General features: G+C 50.4%; 9 protein-coding genes across 9 annotated transcripts; 5 read left to right on the forward strand and 4 right to left on the reverse strand.

The window, feature by feature from the left end:
• Positions 1-218: 218 nt before the first annotated feature.
• POX_g08528 (uncharacterized protein) lies at positions 219-698 on the reverse strand (the record flags this gene model as incomplete). Its single annotated transcript, XM_050117299.1, has 2 exons — positions 219-340; positions 395-698. 2 exons carry the CDS (start codon positions 696-698, stop codon positions 219-221), a joined length of 426 nt encoding a protein of 141 aa, XP_049965443.1.
• A 1,138-nt stretch (positions 699-1,836) lies between these two features.
• POX_g08529 (uncharacterized protein) lies at positions 1,837-2,777 on the forward strand (the record flags this gene model as incomplete). The annotated part of the gene is made up of 2 exons (XM_050117300.1): positions 1,837-2,236; positions 2,293-2,777. 2 exons carry the CDS (start codon positions 1,837-1,839, stop codon positions 2,775-2,777), a joined length of 885 nt encoding a protein of 294 aa, XP_049965444.1.
• Positions 2,778-3,661: 884 nt separating this feature from the next.
• On the forward strand, positions 3,662-4,578 carry POX_g08530 (uncharacterized protein; the record flags this gene model as incomplete). The annotated part of the gene is made up of 3 exons (XM_050117301.1): positions 3,662-3,906; positions 3,976-4,246; positions 4,309-4,578. 3 exons carry the CDS (start codon positions 3,662-3,664, stop codon positions 4,576-4,578), a joined length of 786 nt encoding a protein of 261 aa, XP_049965445.1.
• Positions 4,579-5,993: 1,415 nt separating this feature from the next.
• On the reverse strand, positions 5,994-7,663 carry POX_g08531 (uncharacterized protein; the record flags this gene model as incomplete). Its single annotated transcript, XM_050117302.1, has 3 exons — positions 5,994-6,578; positions 6,640-7,027; positions 7,086-7,663. The coding sequence occupies 3 exons, from the start codon at positions 7,661-7,663 to the stop codon at positions 5,994-5,996; spliced, it is 1,551 nt and encodes a 516-aa protein (XP_049965446.1).
• A 914-nt stretch (positions 7,664-8,577) lies between these two features.
• On the forward strand, positions 8,578-9,423 carry POX_g08532 (uncharacterized protein; the record flags this gene model as incomplete). The annotated part of the gene is made up of 2 exons (XM_050117303.1): positions 8,578-8,864; positions 8,916-9,423. The coding sequence occupies 2 exons, from the start codon at positions 8,578-8,580 to the stop codon at positions 9,421-9,423; spliced, it is 795 nt and encodes a 264-aa protein (XP_049965447.1).
• A 1,344-nt stretch (positions 9,424-10,767) lies between these two features.
• On the forward strand, positions 10,768-11,738 carry POX_g08533 (uncharacterized protein; the record flags this gene model as incomplete). Its single annotated transcript, XM_050117304.1, has 2 exons — positions 10,768-10,956; positions 11,034-11,738. The coding sequence occupies 2 exons, from the start codon at positions 10,768-10,770 to the stop codon at positions 11,736-11,738; spliced, it is 894 nt and encodes a 297-aa protein (XP_049965448.1).
• A 1,304-nt stretch (positions 11,739-13,042) lies between these two features.
• Positions 13,043-14,434, forward strand: POX_g08534 (uncharacterized protein; the record flags this gene model as incomplete). Its single annotated transcript, XM_050117305.1, has 3 exons — positions 13,043-13,236; positions 13,331-13,974; positions 14,037-14,434. The coding sequence occupies 3 exons, from the start codon at positions 13,043-13,045 to the stop codon at positions 14,432-14,434; spliced, it is 1,236 nt and encodes a 411-aa protein (XP_049965449.1).
• Positions 14,435-14,546: 112 nt separating this feature from the next.
• On the reverse strand, positions 14,547-16,630 carry POX_g08535 (uncharacterized protein; the record flags this gene model as incomplete). Its single annotated transcript, XM_050117306.1, has 7 exons — positions 14,547-14,671; positions 14,736-14,966; positions 15,028-15,335; positions 15,398-15,667; positions 15,729-15,990; positions 16,053-16,271; positions 16,330-16,630. The coding sequence occupies 7 exons, from the start codon at positions 16,628-16,630 to the stop codon at positions 14,547-14,549; spliced, it is 1,716 nt and encodes a 571-aa protein (XP_049965450.1).
• Positions 16,631-17,298: 668 nt separating this feature from the next.
• Positions 17,299-22,439, reverse strand: POX_g08536 (putative beta-glucosidase H; the record flags this gene model as incomplete). Its single annotated transcript, XM_050117307.1, has 8 exons — positions 17,299-18,103; positions 18,182-18,224; positions 18,280-18,407; positions 18,467-18,857; positions 18,925-19,208; positions 19,816-20,199; positions 20,281-22,291; positions 22,367-22,439. 8 exons carry the CDS (start codon positions 22,437-22,439, stop codon positions 17,299-17,301), a joined length of 4,119 nt encoding a protein of 1,372 aa, XP_049965451.1.
• Between the last annotated feature and the right edge of the window lie 581 nt (positions 22,440-23,020).

Raw genomic sequence — 23,020 nt, forward strand, 5'->3', positions numbered from 1 at the left:
TATCCGCCTTTAAGTACATGCAACCGAATCCCCCACTACAATACCTACGAAACTGAAAGGATAATTCGCTTCTTGAAATCCAATCGATTCCAAACTTGCATACCTCAACCTTCACATAGCTTGACCATTTATTGCTTAACAAAGTTCGAACAAGTTAAAAATCGAAACAGGAAAATCAGTTGAACAAAGCGATGCTGCCAAAAACATATATCACATCATCAGATCTTCTCGCAGGCCGTGTAGGCGCCTCCGACGGTTGCGCCGGTATGCTGGATCACCCCACGGAAATCGCCCTTATTATCCTTGTAGTCCGTGACCACTCGATACTTGCCAGGTGATCCTAGATCGGTCAGTTGTTTTGAATTTCTGTAACAAAAGCTTCTAGAAGACTCACCGCTAGTGTATACTCCATCCTTGATAATGGGGAACTCTCGCAAATCAGTGCCATCAGGAACATTGGCGAGAACTTTTTCCCCGTTGTTTTGGTTGCCAAAGTACGCTGGGTACTTGCCGATGGAACCGTCGTCGTGTCGGCGGCACTCGTGGAACGCTTTTCGAATATCGCTCTCCGAGATTTCCTCGCCATCGGGACACTTGTAGTCACTGATCTTGGCTCGCTTGCTGAATTCTGCCAGTGGGGAAGCTGAACTCAATGCGATGAGTCCATAGAGGACAATGGATTTGGCGTTGAACAACATGATCAAAGGTAGGTAGGGAGTCTTGAGAATAATTGAATTGAAATGAGATCAAATGGCTTTTGCTGGATTTGTTCCTGGGTATCTGAGGTTGTTCCTTGTGTGGAAAGCTCGTGGAATGAATGCTGCGATTGATGGCTGATGAAGGAGACCTGAGGATGGGAATCTTGTCTCTTTATATATTCGACGGACCCGACCCAGGAGAGTCTGGATACGATGAACTTGCACTCCCTCTAGTTTAGACGTCGAAGCTCTCCGCACCTCAAATTCCAATTTTTCCAGACTAGCGATCACAATCATGTTGACCTGCTCGGTGGAGCCAACGCTAGACCTGAACATTCACGACATCTCGCCCAAAGCCCTTTTCTTACTGGCAGCGCAACGTTGGATGTCAGATCCAACACCGCCCCTGAAGATCAAATCGCACGTCGAAATGCGTAGCACTCACTCCCAGTGCTTAGCTATCCTCGATCACAGTCTGAGATATCTGAAACAGCCCCAGACGAGCTGTCCCGGTATCAATACGGGTGGATATTGCCAAGACGATTGTCACGTCAGTCCGACGGGAGCGAGCCGAAGCCGCCGCGGGGGAGAATGTGGGGGCTGTAGGGGCTGGGGGCTGGGGGCCGAGAGAGGTAAACGTGGGGGCTGTCCCCCGCCACCCCACTCCACGAGGCCGAGGTTGAGACCCACCGGGCTGCGACTTTCCCCCTCGCCCCCATTTCCCTTCCGGCACCAGACAGGCCGAGGGCAAGAAACACAAGATCTGGTATTTGATCAGTTCTCACTGTCCACTTCTCAACCGGTGCTGCTGTACCATTCCATTCTCGTGCGATCGCACGGCCCCCTGCAGATGAAACTAGTGTGGGGCACCGACACTTTTAAGATATAATCGGGGATACCTACTTCGTACTTACTAAAGTAGGAATTGATGTTCACTACGCTTCGTCATCCTAGTCAAGACTTGATATTAACTTTGTGCTCATAGTAACACAAAAATAGCTTGCCTATTACAAACCCGTGCAATTTTACTCCCCGCCCGGACCATGACAGGAACTTAGTTCCTAATTCCTTACAACACTTTCTTCTCGCCCCTTTCTTTTCTCTTCTGCTTCAAACATTCTGCTCATCCACTCCAGCCATGTCAAATAAGAACTTCATTCGTCAAATTGAGAGCATGAGTGAGTTCAAACTGCTTCAAACAGTCGTCAAGGGTGAGATCAAGATCCAAGATGCAGTCCAAAAAATCGTCGACAGGACTATGAGTACGTTACCATCAGCTTCTGGGGCAACCCAGCGCAGCGATATCGGCCTCACGGATTACAACGTCTCTCTTGCAGTCATGGAGCTTGCGCAGCGTCTAGAAATACCCGATCGTGCCAGACTTGTTGAATTTACTATTCATCTACAAGAACAAGTTGCGCTGGACCCAGCCTCAAATGAGCCTCTGAAAGTTCAAGGAGATATACTTTGGAGAGATATGCCATCGTTTGGCTATACAGAGCTAGAGACCTGGTCCGAGTTTGGTGGTGCTTACAAAGGTAGGCTCAGTCAAAAACTGAAATCAGGATGAATTAGAAAATACTGATTGCCACAGACCCGTGTGAACCAACACTCGACGCAGAAAAACGAGATCGCTGGGTGAAATTGAACGCATTCCTCGCCCAACTTACTCAAGCTGCATGGATTGACTACCCTGCCCTGGGGCAAGAAGCCCGGTACTCACCGTTGGACAAATCACTCCGGGCTATCTGGTCGTTGTCTATGGCACTTGAGAGCGAATCTCCTCCTGCAACATTGCAAGACACGGCAGCAATGGAGGCGGCTTGCCAATGGCTGATCTACGCCGGAGAGAGATTGTGGATCAACGTTCTTAATGCTCGCACATATCCAAAAGTCGCAGGAGCTGGTCCTGGGAAAAGATATCATAAAAGAGGCTGGACTGGCTTCACAAGAGAGCGATGGGGACTGTGGGAAGATGCATTAAAAGAAGGACGAGCGGCTTGCAACGATCAGCGAATCTTGAAACTGATGGAAGAGGCATTAAATAGCCTCCAAAAGAGTATGGCACAAGAGAAATAGACCATTTCCCGATTTCTTGTCTACTGCTCTGAGTCTCGCTTTGAGCCGAGAGCTCTGATAAAAAATATACTTCGTATAATAGTGCCGTGGTAATTCTTCTCCTCTTTTGATATGCTGCTCTTACCTCGCCCTGAAATAAGTATTCTCACAACTATGTAATAATTCCTATGAGATGATACCGTGGCCGTTATCGCAATGTCGCACCTCTTCATTGCTGAGATTTGGCTCAAAACTAGTTGTAAGCTGTTAACGCCTCCTTTATATTTGACGTTTCCGGAATTGCTTGTTTGTACCTTGTAAGCACAATATACTTTGGCCTTGGGCCCAACTGTACAAGTATTTGCATCGTGTTCGCGTCTATGGAACAAAGCATCTTTCATAGCCCCGCGATGTGATGATGGTGTGGGGGCTGAGCCGATCATCGCTAAATTTAGAGACCATGCAGACTCCAACCCTTTCCGCCGCACACGTCGTACTATTTGACTCAGCTTGCAGTCTGCTGGTGCGGTGAGGCTGGAGGGGCACTCTGGTAGCTTTCCAAGGCATGGAGTTCACCAAGCTACACGCTAACAGCAAAGCTTCTGCCTGGTGGAGCGCCGAGAGCCTCAGTCCAGTGCTTGTGTTCATTCAACCAACACCAATCTGAAACCCTGATTGGCCCCATCACCCGTCGATCACGGACCGCTGCCGTCGACGTGGCGCAGCGCCCGGCGAGATCATCATGTCGGTTACCCCGTTCAGGAGACCACGCATGCCAGGCCCCCAACTCCCCTCCGTCTTATTTATCGCCTCGCCTTCCCGACTGGGCTCACGCCTGATACTTCTGTTTTTTTCCTCCTAGATTGTGTACAAAACGCAGCGTTGTTGTGCTTTCTCCCTTCAAGATGACCAACTCCCTTTCTATCGCTACCTGCGCCATCTACTCGGTGTTTATAATCCCTGTCTTATATCTTCTCATCCGACACGGTCGCTTCGGCCTCCTAGGCTGGCTCTTCTTATTTCTGTTCTGTACGCTGCGTATTATCGGTGGAGCCCTCGCAATCCATGATGCTGGTGCCGCCGCCAATATCATATCCAGCGTCGGTCTTTCTCCTCTTCTCCTCGCCACAGCCGGTCTTTTACACGAGGGGTAAGTTTGCAACCGATGGCCACAGAACTCATTGTTTTTTTTTACTTTTCATTTTCTGACTTCTGCTAGTCGAGAATTCCGAATTCAACACCTTGACAAAAAAATGGAATGGGTGTCGGCACTCGCCTACCACATGCTCGTTGTTGCAGGCGTGGCGCTTACGGCCGCCGGTTCTGCAAAGCTTCAGGCACACCAGGAACCGATTGACAAGGCCGATAAGATGGTCAAGGCAGGAATCTCCATCTTGACTGTCGCGTGGGTTGCCCTTGTTGGCTGGACTGGGCTGTCATTCTACGCGCCGCGCGGGCGGAATTCTCAACTCGCAGCCGCCGGGACTGTGGTGAGTCTAAGTCTCCTCGTTGTTCGGTGTCCCCCCCCCCATCACTAATTGTTTTTCGCAAGTTGTTGGCTGCCGTTGTTTTTGCCCTTTCCTTCATCGGCCTCAGAGTCATCTATACGCTAGTTGCATTATGCACGCAGAAACCCTCCTTGAACCCCGTAACAGGGTCACTGGCCATCCGTGTCGTCCTAAGCTTCTTGCCTGAAGTGATCGCTACATTGGCATTCATTCTGTCTGGGTTCCAGACAATCAGAGCACCGCAACTGGCCCGTCTGTCACAGGAGGATAATTCCTCTCTCTCTCCAAAACGACGTGCTCAGCCTTGGATCTAGTGATCCCTGAATCTTCGTATGGCTCCCTATTTATCGTCCGCCTCAAATCTACTGCCCTGTTCATTTTCCGATCATCGGATTTGGTAGTCCCTCAGACTCCCTTGACTTCATCATCGAGCATATGTTTGTTGTTCTAGCGTATAGAAGTTTTTTTTTAACCGCCCTTTCTCTCTTTCTCTATTCGGCCCTCCAAAGTTTCAAATTGCAGGTCAACAGATACGTTCACGACATTTGCGGTGTTCCTTAGATCAACCATCGTAGATCGACACCTGTCTGCCGAGTCGGCGAATACCTTGTTTATGACCGACCGCTTATGCTGGACTTCTTTTTCGCTGCAAACTCCAATGCCTCCCCAAAAGTTTAGCACCACCCCCCTTAACCGCCCTCTATACCGTCTACCTAGATCATGTCCTTTCCATATCCAGGTAGGCTCAACATCAATATCAACCTCAAATTCATCAAAATTCGACATCAAGTTCAGGAGGGAATTTCAGTTTCCATCAGAATTTTATCACCGAAATTAGCACCAATATCTATATCAATCAAGTTGAGCAAGTCGTTGCCCTTGGAATTTGAAAAAATGGCAGAATTCTAGTCGGTGAGGGGCGGTGATGTCAGACTTTTGGGGAGCACTCTGGAATAGACAGATATGTACGAATAGATTGGTTGCCAGGTCGTGCGGGCGATAAAGTAGTGATGACTTATTTGCGACATTAGTGTCAGTGCAGTCTAAATAAGGAACCCAATTCATCATCAAATCCAGTATCTTACTACCGGTTACTAGGTGTTGGCACCGAGCAATACCTACCAGGTAGGTAGGGATCTGCTTTGATTTGTTTTCGGGGGACACCGTTGACGGATATATGTACCCCCACGGCGATGCGTGGGCAAACTCGAGCCCGCAGGTCATGCTGCCCGGGTGCGTCTCGGGGTCGCAGTACGTCATTTCATCCCCCCTTTTGAACCAATTATATCGCAACATTCTCGCGCGTCCACTTGCCAATCAACGGGAAGTTGATTTTGCCAAGCGACTTACCTACCTTTACCTAGTAGTCTGCGTCTCTGGATAAGCGGCGCTTCGCGCCGCAATGAATGAACTCCGAACACAACTGACAATCTGGTCTCAGATGCGATATCTCTAGAAATTGCGCTGAGGGCAATCTGAAACTATATACCTGGCCAGTTTCTGGTTCAAGTCAAATCAACGGAATGTCAGTGTTCGTCAGTACGCTTGGCTAAGCATCGCGGCTCGTGTCGTCCGTATCTTGAAAGCGGTGTCCAAAATAATTCAAAAGAGTAAAACGGCTTGTAAATGAAGCAAAAAGGAGGTACATTGCAAAGTGACTAGGTATCAAGCTAATAATCAAAATATCTAAATATCCACTGGAAAAAAATTCACCGGAGCGCATGCTCAATCAGATCAACCAGACTCTGGTCGGCAACCCCTGCGAGGGTTTAGCCGTCACATCCAATACCTGGTACATGAACGTCCCATTCTCGTAAACAATGTCAAATGCAAAAGTTCGCACAGTCATGACCAGGGCAATTTTCAGTTGGATAAGCGCCAACGTCTGGCCAAGGCACGCGCGGGGTCCCTTCTCAAATGGCCTCCACGCATCGCGAGGCACAAAGTATGGATCCGATGGGTCGGAGACCAGATGACGTTCCGGATAGAATCGCTCAGCTTCCTTGAATAGATCCTCTCGGCGCATGGTTGCACAGTTATTAACGAGAACAGCAAACGGATACGTGGGCCATTCTTTGCCATCTGCGTGGAGAACATGCTCCGGTTCGCCGTGCCGTAGGCTGACGCCCGTTGGGGGCCAAAGCCGGAGAGCCTCTTTAATGACGGCAAGAGTGTAAGGCAGATTGTTTACCAAGTTGGGGTCACGCCGAAGACAATCCCCAGCGTTGGAAGGATTTCCGCCGAATACAGAATTGTGCTCCTCCTGTAGCTTGAGGAGCACTTGGGGGTCTTTGCTCAACGCGGCATACGTGTACTGACCAGTGACGACAGTTAGTGACATCCTTTGCGTTATACTAGAGCCGAAGTGAACTTACACAAAGTGTACTGGCTGAGGTATCGTGACCGGCGAAAATAAGTGTCTTGACTGACGCGATGAGCATTTCACGAGTATCCCTGTCTATGGCAGGCGTAGGGGTCTTAATAGACTTGTTGATAGTGCGACTACAGATAATCGCATCATCGATGGCGAATTGTCCAGCCTTCTCACCAATGATACCACGTGGGCTGTTGGCCTCTCGTTGGTCGACGAGACGACCGACATACCGGTCAAGAGCGCGACCGTTGCTCCATTTCCGATAGTATCGGCGAGGGTTGATGTCGTACAAATATCGAGACCAGAAGTCTTGAGGTGCTAAGGCGGCCTGTTTTCGAAACAATTCGAGAAATTCGTCGTCATCTCTTTGCGCATTGCATTTGATTCCTCTGCGTTGTGTTAATTAAGAGTTCCAGTTGCACATCCAAACAGCAGGACCTAACTCACAAGATCACCCAGGTTGAGATATTGAAGATCATTCTTGCGCTCAAATCCTCCATCCGGAAAATGTCACTCTTTTGGGCGTGCTCTCGCAGCACATTGGCAAATGCTTGCGCTTCATCCACGATATTCGGAACGTGGTTGAGTAATTTCCGTGGTTGAAAGCCCGGGGTGAAGGACTTCCGCGCAAGAAACCAGTCATGTCCGTTGGCGGAAACCATAGACTTCTCGCCCAGTATCGGGCCTGTCCACTTTTGCATGATGGCACTTTCTTTGGGAAGGTTCATCTTGTGGACGATCTGTGTGGCCAGTGAAGGATGGGCAATAACCAGCTGGGGTGGAGCGAGCGGCCATAGATCAAGGTAAAAGAAGTCTCCAAGGCCATACTTCTCCCGCATCAAATGGGCGAAGAGCTGTGGAGTGGCATCATGGGGTAAACTACTTGCGATCTCTCGCATGATTAAAAAATGACCCCAAATAGCGTGATGCGGTGGTCCAGGAAGGTTTTTGAACATGGCGCGTTGATGATACAGTCTCGCGAGAAAGTAGCTCACGAGACTGGCCAGAACTACCAGAGCGAGCATACTTGCGTTCGACTTTGGTGGTGTCGTCGCTGGTAGAGTGAATGCAAAATTGGAGCGGAGAAGAGATGGCGAGGTATGCAAGATATTCAACTTCAAACATACTGTGAAAATCAGATCATCTAACTTGTGGATGAACCATTCCTTCTCTCCAAACATTATATTTATATACCTTTTCCATCAAACTTCCAATTCTCAAGAGGTTAAGTGCAATGCAATCAATAAGTGGCGGATTCGCCACATACGGCCACGGATCGGTTTCAGCCCCATGTGGCCTATTGGGGCCAAGTTTCAAACCCTGCCTTTTCATTGGCCTGGTGCAAAGAATTCTGAAACCAGCCCCTGCCCCGCAAGACACAAGTATAGTTGGTGGCCCATTGCTTAGCATGAACTTGGTCGATGCTCATTCATCCGAGGTGAATTACCTTCTTCCCGGCTCACTTCAAATTCCTGTTCGAGCAGAGATCGTCCTCAGCCCCTTCCCGTGAACTATGTATTGTACCTGATCTCCATGAAGTCTATGATGGTACGTAATTCCAATTCTGGCACACGCATGGAATTTGTGAAGATTGTTCTCACATAGCCCGAGGGGCGTTGTTTCACATTGACACTGGAGGGTGGCGCGTGGGGGCCATAGCCTTTTGGGGGTGAACTGATACGAAAAAGTTGTTCCTATCGTCTTTGCGACGTTGATGAGATTGGGGCTATTCACGGAGGCAAGAAAGATTGTCCATTCAAGCAAAAGAAAGATCAACGAGCGGGTATGCTGGAAGCTCAGTGGCGAGCTATTAGACGATATCTTTGTGATATTTCTCAAACAACTCTCCCGTCGTCGCAATGTTAGCTGAAATCTGCCTTCCTGAAATCTCATTGTTCCTAAGTCATCTGCTAAGCTACTTCAGGGCTTTCAACTCAAGATGTTTGATTTACGAGGAGCCATTTACTTGATCGAGCTTACATTCTATGCTCCAATCGTCCCAGCCATCATATTTATTCTTCTTCTGCATGGAACCAAGCACCCCTATACATGGCGTCCAATTGTGCTTCCACTTTTCATCTTGTGCGGTGTAAGAATTGCCGCAGCAGGAGTTGGTTTGGCAGCCACAAGACGCGAAGATTCAAGCCTTCAAGCTACAGCAACTCTTTTGGATGCAATTGGCCTGGCACCAGTCTTATGCCTCTTAATAGGACTCTTGATCCGAGCGTAAGTCAATATCCTCATCTTCTTCTACGAAGTTTCTAATAAGTATGGCAGAAATGCGCCCGTATACAAAGGCTTGCCATTCTGGGCCTTTCTTCCGCTACAATTAATTGTCATTGCTGCTACAGTGATGACTGCTTATGGCGGGCGAGACCTCTACACCAACCAGAATAAACACGAGCAAGATCTTCGATTGATGCGTGCCGGCAGTGTTATCTTCATTGCCATCTTCGTCGGAGTGATTGTTCTCTCGGTCGTCACTATGCTCAAGGTTCGGGTGAAGTTTTATCGAACCGAGCGTGCAGCCGTCGTGTGTGCTCTGCTTTGTGTGCCGTTCATAAGTTCACGACTGGCTTATTCGGTTGGATCAGTATTCTCAGGTGCGGACTCGGTGTTGAATCCAATGTCAAAAAGCGAAACATCTCTCTGGCTTCATTTTCTTATGGTTATTGTGATGGAGTATATCGCTACTTTGTCTTCGGCGGCGGTTGCTTTGACTGCGAGAAAAGTAGTGGTTTTGACGGCTGGAAATCCTCATTCTCTCAAAGATGAAGAGATTTGAGACACATTTTGCCAGTGAAATCACAGTCTTTTTGTCAGTATAAATTGCTTTCCAGTTTTTCTTTTTTCCCCTCTCTTTCAATCTGCGTTCAGGTGCTCATAAAGAGCATGGCGAGACTTCTTGCGGCCCATTCGGGGATGCCGAGTCAGGCCTCGTTGCAAACTCGATTCTCCGCATGCCTCGACTGATCCTTATTCTTCCCTTCTGGAAAATGAGGGCATACGCATACTATCAACCGAATACTAAATTTTCGACTGACGCCTTTTGCTTGCTGTCAAGAGTGGTGTGGCAGGTCATGAGACTATTGCCATCAATGACTTCTTCTAAAAATGAGCCATCGTTAAGCCCAGATCTTTGCAGATTGCCACAAATATTGATTCAACCCCGAAAAAGAACTCCGATTACTATATCGTCTACATGTTAGGTCTATCGGAGAGAGAACTTGATCTGGTCTGACTATTTCGGTATTATCAGAGCCGAGGCAGGAAATGGCCCGGATGGCCCCATCAATGTACCCTGAAATGCTTCACCATGACCAAATCGGTATGTACCGGGCCATTCACCCAGGTACACGCAAGCTTTTTTCTTAGAAGTCAGATACCAATATCCATAAGAGGTTGGAGCATGTGAGGCCACGGCAGACTCGTCTCACATAGAATCGCCACTCGCTTGCCCCTGCATGAAAGAAATAGTCTCGTAAAAGCCGAATCCCCCTCAAAATTTAGTTGAAGAAAAAATGAATTATGAAACAACGCCACGGGCCGTTTACATAGCATTTAGCTACATAGGCATTGGAGATCATGGCGATTTGGTTGAATCTGAAACCGCCATCCAACGAGTAGATAGACCCACCGGATGGCTTGGCATCGAAATCGCATTCGTCCTATTGCTTATCCTGACCCCAGGCTTATTTTTGAATTTCATGAATGGGGCCAAATAAAGATTTACAGTTGAGATACGCACAGCTGAAACGGTATGAGTAATCTGTCTCCTCTGAAGTATCAATATCATTTGGCAAACGCCAGAAGGGTTGCCACCGGCCCCAAGCCATGTCTGGTGTTGGATTCACCGATTTGCACCCATGGAGGAACTCATCCTCACGAGTGGTCCGTATATCCGCGCCAAAATGCGGAAAACCTCACTCACTTTCGTTGTTGGTCGCGTTTGGGTTGGACTTCAAGGAATGGGGGCCGTGTCTTTCCACTCATGCTTTCGTGTCTTGGGGACTGCCACCGTCCATACGAAGCCTACTTAAGCTCACTCAGCGCCCAACCACCTAGTCGATCATTTTCAGCTTTCAGTTGACAAGAATCATCCTCAACCTGTTACGAGGTGCCACCGGCAATGGAAACTCCAAGGCTCCAAATGGATATTCACAAAGCCAACTCCTGGCTGTACTGCAAGCTTGGAATCCATACGCTGGGGCTCGTCCTTCGGTCCGGCATCAGTATCACCAGCCCCGATCCCAAAGCCGATCTGTACCTGCAGACTCCGTTGCATGAGCACCAAGATGGGACTATCAAAGTTATCGTGGTATGTATGCTCCTGGTCTCCCGGACATGGACAAGCCCCCTCCCCGGCATCACTGGCCTAACCACTGACGTCTCTAGGCTGGACTACCTCGTACGGGGACAATCAGCATGAAAAAGGCACTCGAGGAATTAGGCTATGGTCCATGCTTTCACCTCGCCGAGCCACTCTGTCAGTTCGAAAATCTTCGGCAGAGTGCCGATATCATGAAGACCACGGACACGGCTCTCCGCCGTCGCAAGCTCGCCAGGCTTTTGCAGGGCTGTGAGGTTACCTTGGAAGTACCCGGAAGTGCCTGCCTACCTGATCTACTCGAAATGTACCCTGATGCTAAAGTCATTCTGACCGAACGCACGTCGGCTGCTGTATGGCTGCGTTCGTGGCGTGGTTTCGGGATTGACCTGCGATCTGACTGCTGGCGCTGGGTCGGGTACTGGGTTCCCGGCGTAGTGGCAGCTAACGATCTCTACCGTGGATGGATGGAGATTTCAGGAAAGCGATTTGGAGTCAATCCCGAGCCGTCAGAGGAGCTCTATCATGCCCACAGTGCATGGGTGAAAAGGATCGTTCCGCAGGAAAGGTTGCTCGTCTTCAAGTGCCAGGATGGATGGGATCCTCTCTGTGGGTTCCTTGGGAGACAGAGGCCAAACCCTTTCCCTCACGGCAATGAAGCTAGCTACTTGCGGTACTACAAGCGTGTTGCGATGGTTCTGGGAGTGTTTTTGTGGATTCTTGTTGCTCTGATCGCGTTCGCTTTACTATTTGTGATGTCTGTGATTGAGTAGACCAGGCGCGGGCGTCTGTCTATCTCCTTTACTTTCTTTGACCGTTTACCTATACCACGGTGTTTTATGGCAAAATTCGCATAATCAACTTCTTTTCCGCATCCATAAGCTTCATATCTACATCCTCGTGCCAGAATGAAGACTGGAGCAGTGCGTGAGTATCTTACTGCTGTCCGAAAATCGAGTACACAAGACCAGAGAGAGAGTTCCGAGACACAAGAGTCTGGCTTGCTGTTGCCGCATGAGCGTCTCAGTACCAAGCCTCAAGATTGTCTGCCGTGTTTAAACTAGAAAAAAAAAACTAATAATGTGTGGGTGGAAGTCGCTTACCGATCGGCAGGTTCACACTGCAGTATCCACTCCCGCGGCTGATGATTTCGTGGAGCCAAGAGGGTGTGGCTGACAGGCCCGCCAATGGCTTTGCTGGTCTCGACGCAACCCTCGCAGATGACTGGAGAACATAACCACGAGTCGTATGCACGATGGAAGTTAGACTGCATTATTCCAGCCGGGAAGAGAGCACCACTTCATTGGTTGCCCCGCCTGCTTGCGGTCGAGGCTGTCCTATACTCCAATCTGCAGTCCTGCACCTCGCATCACAAGACGACAATAGTAGGATCGCAGGACTTGCGCACTGCATGGTATTGAGACTATGTGCGACCCCATACTACGGGAGTGGCGGTCATTCTGTACGGGTCAGCGAATTCACAACTCTTTGACATGTTCCTCAAACTCGCGATTGGATATGGGTCAGTCCATGCCCACTGCTAACCTCGGGACCATTTGCACGGGTCAAAGCGTCATCGAAGGCGCAGGCCGCATGGGAACTCGGCAAAAGCATCAGATGTTTTCGCTTAGGGTGACATTTAGCAGAAAACTCGCGTCAACCGGTGCCCACTAGTTTGAACAACCTTCCACCGCAGTGATCCTGATGTTATGCGTCTCAGAATGAGAATTTCAGGATTTTGATCGGTGTAGACAGCATCCAACGATTATAACAGCGGCGCCACCTTCATACACAAGAGGTCTTTGACCTTGTGCAGATAGATGCTATTGATGTTCATGGGAAATTTCGCAAAACAGCCTGATCCTTCCGATTTTCCATCACCCTCAGATACGACTGCCGATTCATAGACTCAGCATCCTGCTTCTTCCAAGGCACGACTTGAGTACGCTTTCCATCTTCCTACGACTAAATGTCACTTACGTCAATAGTGATCGCCATCGTGCAGCGACTTTTATCCCCAGCCTTGCGCTGTGTGCATGCAATCCGCTCTCGACTACACAATCTACTTCTGGCGCTCATGTCTTTCCAGGAAGCTGGTTCAATATGGTCTTTGAAAAGTCCAATTTGCGTCTGCACAGAGCAGCATGCCAACTGGTCAATATCTGATAAAACTGTGGCTATTGTCGGCACAGGAGCATATTATCCACCAAATAGAAAAAGTGCTGCAGATCTAAAAGATATCATCAGCAAAGTGCACGAATTGGACAGCATGTAAGAGCTTCCAGCGACAGCGAAAAAGAAAGAAAAGACAGAGAAAAATGAAAAACCAGCTTGGTTAAAAATAGGGGCTGACGCAGAACGTCAGATTCAACAAAATCTTGGAGATCAATGACAAATCCATGATAAAAACGCGTCACTTCGCCATCCCGGACGATCACCCTTACTGGGGAAGACCGGAAGTACCAACGATCGCTGAGTGTGATGTGCTGTTCAAATTATACGGCGCGCCCATGGCGGAAACGGCCGCCAAGAAGGCCCTGGACAACTGGGGAGGCTCGATGCAAGATATCACTCATCTTGTCGTAGTCACCTGCACCAATACCGCAAATCCTGGGCTTGACTTTCACCTTAGTCAAAAACTCGGGCTCGGCAGGAACGTCCACCGCATACTGCTCCATGGAATCGGTTGTGCCGGTGGTGTTGCAGCGCTACGAACGGCAAACGAACTTCTTCTTGGAGCGGCATTTCAGGCTAAAGCAGGAAGAGCTCTCGTTGTTGCATGCGAGCTCACATCAATTTATTGTCGCACGGAGCTAGCTGATATTGAAAGGGATCATCGTGTCAACGTCGGAGTCACCCTGTTTGGGGATGGGGCCGGCGCTTTGGTGCTAAGTAATTCGATCGGTGTCACAGTTTCCGAGAAAGAGAGCGTTTGGAACATTCTGAACGCTCGATCAACTGTCATCAAGGGGTCTGAACAATGCTTGGAATATAACGTTCATGCTCGTGGTAAGATCGATTCGTGTAATTACAGGCTACTATGGGTGAGCCTGCGCTGATTCTTAGGATAGGGTACCATGCTGTGATCTCGAAAGACGTCCCAAGCTTTATTCGCGCATCAATTTCTCAGGGCTTCGAGGAGCTGATCAGATCGACTCCATCACTTTGCCGAGATGGCAACAATTTCGTGCCGTCAAACTATGATTGGGCCCTGCATCCAGGCGGCTATGGTGTATTGGTCCTGGCGGAGCAAGAACTGGGTCTTTCCCAGCACCATTTGCGAAAGAGCCATGAGGTCTACCGTACCAGAGGAAATATCAGTTCTGTTACAGTGCTGGGCGTTATTGATGAATTGGCGAAAGAAGATGTTACAAGCGGTTCAGCCAGAAGAAATGTCATTGTTTGCTCATTCGGGCCGGGTATGACCATGGAAATGGCGGTGATGTCAAGACATAATCACGGAAGGTGAGAGAAGGGCATGGTTTCCGAAACACCGGGCGTGGGGAACAGTCTGCCAGGTGCGGTTATGGTCAAGTATCTCAGCACAATTCAAATTCTTTCCTTTCGGGAAGCCCCAGGGCTTAAGCGACGTTCTTTGCATCTCGTACTTCCACATAGGCAGTGGCTTCTTTACCATCCACTTCCTGCTCAATCTGCTTGTGAACTGCAGCGGCAACCTTGTCTGCCTTACTTTTGTCCTCGAACACTGTGTGGGTTAGACCAATCATTCTTGACTCTCGACAAGGAAAAGTGAAAGGGGCTGCACTTACAGAACGACAATTCCTCCAGTGTCCGGCCTGATGTTTCGGGGAAGAAAAGATAGATGAAAGCCAGCTCAAATACAAGCCAGCAGCAATAAACAAGGAGCCATTTCCAACCGATTCGGGAGAGCCCGACAGGGTTCACGTAAGTCGCAAAGAAGCTTGCGCCACGGCCGTAGAATTGGAACCAAGAGAGACCGCGTGAGCGGCCAACGTAGGGGAAGAGTTCGATAAGGTAGGCTTTGTCTTCTCATCAGTACGGCAAAGGGGAAAAAAACAAGCAGTTTGATAGTACACATACTGTAAGTCAGAGCATTGTAGCCAAGATTGTAGGCAGGTGAGTAGGCGAAAATGAAAAAAATTGTAAGGACGGCGGCCGCGTGAGACTTTGTGTTCATGGCGCGTTCCATAGAAATGGTCCATGCAATGTAGACACACAAAAGACAACTGGCACAAGTCAAATATGTTGGTCGTCGTTTGAAACCCGGCGCCAGCAAAGCGAGTGTCGTCGCACAAATGAGTCCCCAGCATGCAATGCCGATGTTAATCTTAGATTTGATCGTTCCATCAGTGATTCCTACCATATTCAACAGGTCACTCAGGTAATACCTGGTTAATGAGTTCAGTCAACGGGGCAAATAAAGCAGACGTCTCGTCATCGGATCACTTACGAGGTAAGGGTATTCCCAGACCACTGGGTAAACAGTCCGAGAAATGCGGAGATGAAGAGCCGGCGACGCATGCCAGAAGTGCGGAACATGTCCAGCCAAGACTGTTTGGACTCTTCAAGTTCTAGTTGAATGGCTTGTTCAATCTGCGACATTTCTGCCTTAACAATCACCGAGTTGCGGTCGCCCTCGGCATGGTACGTTGTGAGGATTTCAAGAGCCTCATCTCGACGATCTTTGCTGATTAAGTATCTGGGGCTCTCTGGTAATAGCCTAGATGGGGGGAGCAATATGTCAGTCACAAAGTATCTAGATCATGGATGGGGCATCTTACATCACGGTCAGAATCTGAACCATGGCAGGTGCTATCTGTAGCAAGGAAGGAATCCGCCACGCCCAGTCATTTGGAATTGTCACCGTCCCAAGACCAACAGCTGCCGCGATAATTTGACCGATATAATATGAAGAATTGAATAGTGACGTGAGGACGGCTCGTTCTTTAGGGTAGCCCAGCTCTCCTAACAAGGAAGAGCCCGCAACGATACAGAATGGGATTCCAAATCCTAGCAACATGCGAGCCACGATGTACATAGCCACTAATATTTCATCAGTCCTGTCACATCTCTTCGTGGAAGGCGAAAGAAGAAATACAACCTACCTCCGTTGGCGAATCCTTGGATGAGAGCGCCGACCAGGCTCACGCATGAGCCAAACATGATTGTCCATCGTCGACCGACACGTTGATTCAAGGAGGGCACAAAAGGGAGTGAGAGAATCGCCCCCAAGGAGTAGGCTGCGCCGAGAAACCCCTTGAGATTTGCTTCAATCACGTACTCGGGACGTCCACTGACAATCTTTCCTGTTTGGTGACCAAAATCTGAACAGTCTTTTAGTTTGATCCGGGGCACCAACCATGGGTGATGCAAATGACCTACATTTGTTCCAAGTGTAGACAATCTGCACAGTGTTGATAATCTGGGAATCAAACCCTGACGTGATTTCGATACCCATACACGCCGCAAACAAGATCATGTAGAGACGCCGCAAATGAGGCTTCTTGAACCATGGTGTACGGTCCTCCGCCAGGAGGATCTCCAGCGCAGGTTCTGCCACATTCTCTTCTCGGTGTTTGCTAACCAAGACCATGCTGTGAGCGGTGAGTTGACGATCAAAGAATTTCCTGAACTGATGGGTGTTCTCGACGGTGGGTCCTACATCAATCGAGGGCGGGTGCATACTGCCGCCTTATATCTCGCCTCACGTCAACGAGGTCAATCATTCATCTTCATTCCGCGTCAAACATGGTCTTCCCGTCTGTTCGGCCACCCCACGTCAGCTGGATCGTGATCTGAACGCCAAGCTGTCATAGCACAACCTCTCGAGCCTATTGCGACACTGATTCTCATTTCTGGGTATTTTTTGGGGATGTATCTGCGCGTAGAGTCCCCGGCAGCAGGATTATACTCTTCATCACCCCACGGGGTATCTGAAGAACAGGGCTTGGCGGAGGAAAGACCGCTAGGCCTGGAAGGGAATCGGTGGCGCGCATGATCCATCGCCCTCAAACTTTCCAGTAACCAAGTCTGTTGCACACAACGCTCGTGTCCCAGAGATGCCAAGAGTCTCACGCGAGACTGGAAAACCATCTATGCCTGAAGGAGGCTAGTCGCTCATCAAGACCAGCGCGGAGTCTCCCCGATAGTCTTACTCTAAATTTCAGAGCACCTGATCGCTATGCGCCCCTTCCGCTATGATAGGACGGTCCACGGTCTCCTAGAAGTATGCCAGGGATTGAGAAAATGCCAAAGGCGGGGGTGAAAGAGAGACAAAGTCTTAGATCGCCTTGGCTGCTGTGCCTTCAAGCACGCAGTGACTGGCATGAAGACCAGAAGCGTGGGGGGACACTATAAGCCTAGGAAGCTATGTATTGTCATGAGCCACTCCAATAGCTCGCTTAATTCCTTGATTCCCCCACCCTCGTCTCCCCAAATCTTCAATCGTGTTATGACTGCCCGCACACAGTCTGCCCAATCTGGGGGGATGTTCACATACTCAGCCGAAGGACACCGCATCAGCTTTGCACGGAATCCTGCGATGAGACATAGTGCGTGATTGAAACGGACTCGACACGCTCCCCACGACCCCGGATGCCGGAAAAAAGGTACTTCGTGCCGGATGCGATAAACGGAGAGCCGGAGCGACTCGCTGGCTTTAGCCCCATACAGAATGGCCATATCCCGATCCAAGGGCACATGAATACACAGGTATAGATACACGCGGCAAAGTAATTCACGAACCTCCACGTATCGCTCGCGAGCAAGCTTCATGAGTTCCTCCTCGTGAGGTCGTGGAGGTGACTCCAGGGGCATGTCGAATCGAAGTGACGTTGGAAGGCAGTCGACCCATTGCTGCAGTTGACCTTCCAGCTGCGTCAATGTCTTGACGAGAACTTGGACAGTCGCCCCGTCAATTTCGGGAGAGAGGACACAGACTGCGTTCCGTATCCGATTGAGAAGCCGGCGCAGGAAGATTTCCGAGAGAAAATAGTACGAGGAGGTCGCTTCAAAATCGGTAGATGGCAAGCTTGATGTTGTCCACCCGTGACCGTTGCTTGGAGACTGTCTCATGGGGAAACTTGGAAGGTCATAGGGGAAATCTGCCAGGCTGAGCTCGCAGGGTGGTAGGTCCGTCAGTTCATAGCGGACCTCACTATTGCGTGTCAGTTGCGAGCTAAGAAATGCTCCGGAGTGATGCAAGTTGCATGTGTGTGTTTGAAAGGGGACTTACCATTCTGACTTCAGACACGTCCAATACAGTCTTTGCTCCAAACCTAGGCGCTTCGTCAAAGGCTGTCCCATATACGCAAACTTTATTGCAGCACTCACTCTCTTCCTGCGCACTCCGACTTGTCCTCGCCTCCTGATACTTGAGTCGATAGGTCTGCCAAAGTGTGGATGCTGCTCGAAACATCTTCCAACCTGGAATTGGCTCAATATTGTACTGGTACCAGATGCTGAAGGAGTGTCAAAGAGTTTGCGCATATTGCAGTACACTCGAGGGATAAGTGCTCACCCGAACAAGCAAAGACACTGCACACCCAGTAAAGAGTCGTCCAGATAGGCCGTGTACAGACGTTGTCGCGCCATTGAAAGAAAGGCCAGGGACTCTTTCAGTCGCTCTTCAGGTATTGACATTGTCAGATATGTGACTGGTCGGCCAAAAGAAGGCTCACTGTAGGATATTTCGCGGGTCTCGTCGTCGGGATAATTGCCCCAGATAGCTGCAAGAGCGAAGACCAGTAACAAGAGACACGAGGATGCCGACCAGTCGATCCCATTTTCGAGCACCCGAGCGATGTAGAAATCTAGTTGTTCCGCATCTATGATCGGATTCTTGGTCCACACCTTCGTCATAAAGATGTTCCGTAATTCAAGGACCCTCTGGGGATCGAAGCTTGGTAGATCTGGACGCCTATCAGTCTTGAGTTGCCAGACACAATGCGTGGAAAAAAGAAGAGGCCTGGGTCGTACTCGTTTGAAAGCGATCGGGCTTTTCTGAGTGAGCGGAGATGGGAAATGTGGACACAGGCTTATCCTTTGGGAAAATGGGCCAACTGAGAATCATGTCGGACCCAGTAATCGGCGTTTTGGGCGCATCGTTGCGCGAGATGGACTCGGGATCTACATCTTCTACCGACGACGGTGAGGCCTGCTGCACAGGGAAAGTTTGCGCCTTACTGGCCGTCAAGTTCTCCGACAGAAGCCGTTCTTGACGCTCGACCGCGTCCAGGATTCGGGCGCCCCATGCCTCTAATCTGAAGATGATATCGCTGGTTATGAGATGCCCGATTGATTGATTGGGGGGTTTAGGGATGTGGACGAAGTGACACGGGCATTTTTGGTTTGAAACTAACACTGAAATGGCATCCTTATCAGGATATTCGCAGGCTACTCCCCGCTGGATGCATTTGGCACACTCTGGCCTGGCCGAGTCGCATCGGGTCTTGCTAAGCCGGCAAGCGTGGCACGCGGTTAACACTCGCGTGTGTTTGCGTTGGCGAACCGCCGGTGGTGTCTCCATGATATGCGACCGTGTTTACCCTCTATGTGTGCAAGATGACTGGCAATCGAGGAGAAAATCTCCCCTCCGCACAAGCAGAGGCATGCGCAGAAACAAAAAGGACCCTAACCGTCACGGCGACGACTAGCGACTTGTGAGTGACGGCCACTTGGTCGATGCGTGAACCGGAAAACGTCCATCCCCTCCAATCACGAGTCCCGAGGACTCCCACTTTAGCCGCCAACGGTGATCGCGCAACCCAACGTGGCCCTTCAGCCTTCATTCTTTTCTCTGTTGGGCCTGCGATCGACTGACCGATCGATCACCGTCCGGAGCCTTCTGCTCAGAGTCCCCGCCAATACGTGGTACGTTCCACGTGGAATTCGCCTCGCGCGACCACCTCCCGACTGGAGAACCCGACCAGAACCTCGTACCGGCCCGCTTCGCTTTTCCACATCTCCTCGATCTCGTCCCAGAAGCTCGTCGCGTAACGATCCAGCCGTATTGCCACCATTTTTCCCTCGCCTGGCTGAAGGAACACTTTCTCGAATCCATGCAGCTCCTTGACCGGGCGTGGAGTAGGAGACTCGGGGGAAGAAATGTAAAGCTGGAGAATCTGGGCTCCAGCTCTAGGGCCAGTGTTTTGAATATGCACGGTCGCGACTGGGGGGAAGTCCATGGTGAAGGTTGTTGGGTTAATGGAGACCTGATCTGAAACCTGGAAAGTTGTATAGGACAGGCCGTGACTGTCACCATGGTAAGGCCGTGATGTAAGAAGCAATCCCAGCAGGGTATAGTGAACAAATATCGGGAAACTAGAGGCTTACCCAAATGGAAACAGAACCTCTCGGCCGGTCTTCTCGTAAAAGCGATACCCTGCATAAACATCCTCCCCGTACAGCACGCGGCCGCCCACGCTTGCATGATTCAGATACGCCGGATTGTGTCGCACGTCCGCAGGCCACGACAAGGGCAGTTTGGCGCAAGGATTCATCGCTCCGAAGAGGACATCAGCGATCCCATGTCCAGTCTCGTTGCCCCCATACCAAGCCTGTACAATGGAACGAGCCCGGCTTGCCCATGGCATGGTCACCGGGGTACCAGATTGATTGACGATGACGGTCTTGTCCGCAGCGACATCGAGGACTCTGGCAATTAGCTGGTCCACTCCGGGCGGAAGATCCATGTGAGGACGATCGAACCCTTCCGACTCCCAGTCCTGGTTGAGCCCGGTGCAGATTATAGCGTAGTCGGCGTCAATGGCGGCCTGTACGGCTCTTTCGACCATACTCTCCGGGTCCATTCGAAGACAGGCCCCCAGGTGACAGGCACCACCGCCAAAGTTCACCATCCCGACCGTCTTCATGGTGGTCGTGTTGGCGGAGCCGAACTCAATTCTAACGTTGTACGTGCTGTTCGCCACCAATTCCTTCCAGCCACGTTCCTCAACGGTACCCTTGCCGAAGAACGCCGTCCCACGCGTTTGGCTTGTCGTGTTATCGATGACCAGCTCATCGTCAATGTATAAATTCGCCGTTCCAAAGACGCTCAACCCGAATTCCCACACTCCAGATGCATCGGGCGTGAACTCACCAATCAAGGTTGCCCAGAAGAGCCCACGGTTAAGGCCTGGGGCATTGTAATCCATGAACTGAAAGGCCGTGCTGGAGACGGGCTCCGTGCTGATAAGACGTCGCTCTTGGCCAACTGGTTCGTTATAAAAGTCAATCTCAGCATTTTCCAGTAGGCGGTCGATCACGGGCAGCATATTGTGAGCATATGCACCTGGCTCAAAAAGTACCTGCGCATGAGGGAGCGCTTCAACGCAGGCGTCGTAGAGTGAGACAGCGTAGTATGGCTTGAGAGAGGCGCTGCCTCCCCCTGAAATTGCAGGAGTTTTCATGTGAGATCCGAGCAAAGCAATCTTCTTGATCCCCTGTGGAAGAGGCAGGATGCCTTCATTCTTGAGAAGGACGATGCTGCTCGCACAAAGTTCGCGATTCAATCTCCGATCCTCTGGGAGATCGCGACCCCGTTCGACTTCGGATACTTGGACTTGGCTGGCATGTTTCACAAACTCGAGCACTTTGCGCGCCCGCGCATCGATAGTCGATTGTTTGATGAGACGAGCCTGTACGGCTGATTCAATGTACCGCCCTCGGTACCTGGAAGGGCCAGGCATCTCAAGGTCCAGCCCGGCATTCATGGAATCTATCGTGGTGTATGTTCCGTACCAGTCGCTCATCACCAGCGGATCCCATTGCCATTCCTCCCGAATCAAGCTGATCATGCGTTTGTCCTCCACTACATGCTTCCCATTGATCTTGTTGTAGGAAGTCATGATGGCCGCAGGCTTTGCATCTCTGGCCACAATCTGAAATGGTCGCAAATAAATCTCGCGCAGAGCTCGCTGGGTGGCAAGCACATCAACTGCCCGCCGTTCGTGCTCTTGATCATTACACACAAAATGTTTCACGGTCGAAGCGATCCCTTTACTCTGACATCCACGAATGATAGATTTTGCCATAGTGCCGCAGAGATGAGGATCTTCTGCGAAGGATTCAAATCCGCGACCGCCCACCGGGGCACGCTGCATGTTGATCGTTGGGCCCAGCCAACAATGTGCCCCCTTTGCAATGCACTCGTCGCCCAACAAGGCTCCGGCTTGATAGAGGAGATCCTGGTCCCAGGTAGCACCCAGAGCTGTTCCGCAGGGTAGACATGCCGCCGGAACCCCCGCGAAGAACTTGGTGCCTCGAATTCCGTTGGGCCCGTCGGTGACGCGGATTGAAGCGACACCGAAGTCAGGAATGGCGTGCGTGTGCCAAAAGTCGGCGCCTGGTTCGCGTGAGTCAATGGATCTTCACGAAGTCTGAAGCCCGGCAGATCTTGTCTTATGATACGCAGACTCACCAGACAGCAGAGCGATCTTATCCGACTCGCTAATATTGGCGAGGACGTGGTCCACATCGAATGAGTTTGACATGGTGCACGAGGTACTGGGTTGAAGCCCAATGGAAGTCAACCTTGATGAGTGTTTCTGATCGCTATCAATCACTGCAACCACCCAAGTCTTAGTGAGTCTCACGGTTGAAGGATGTCACAGCATTGGCAGGAAGCAAGGTTAACTTGGACGACTCGAGACATATATGTAGACTCGGCGACGGAGGGCTCCATCTGGTTTCCTCTTGATTGCATCGCATCGGGCGTACAACAGTCCGCGTCCGAAACGGACATCGTGCGACCAGATGGATTTCGCTGTCCGTCCACCGAACTCCAGGAGGACTTCCCACGCGCGTCTTCCCTGCGTGTCCGCGTAAGATTCAGACGCTGGCTGTCCATTTTGTGTCCAAGACAGCGGAGACTCCCCGGCGTGGTGGGGATTCATTGTGACCCCCACTTTTTTACTCTGGCGCTCTACGAGAGTCGAACAGCGCGGACGATGTGCGATTTGATGATTTACCCACCGATCTTTCCGGATGATGAGCTCGCGTGCCCGTGGTAGCGTCTAAACGAGCGTCAACTGCTGACACGCGTGGAACCGTTGGTAATGGGTGTTATGGTTCA

The sequence above is a fragment of the Penicillium oxalicum genome, chromosome VII, assembly GCF_001723175.1.
Source record: "Penicillium oxalicum strain HP7-1 chromosome VII, whole genome shotgun sequence".
NCBI classification, from domain to species: domain Eukaryota; kingdom Fungi; phylum Ascomycota; class Eurotiomycetes; order Eurotiales; family Aspergillaceae; genus Penicillium; species Penicillium oxalicum.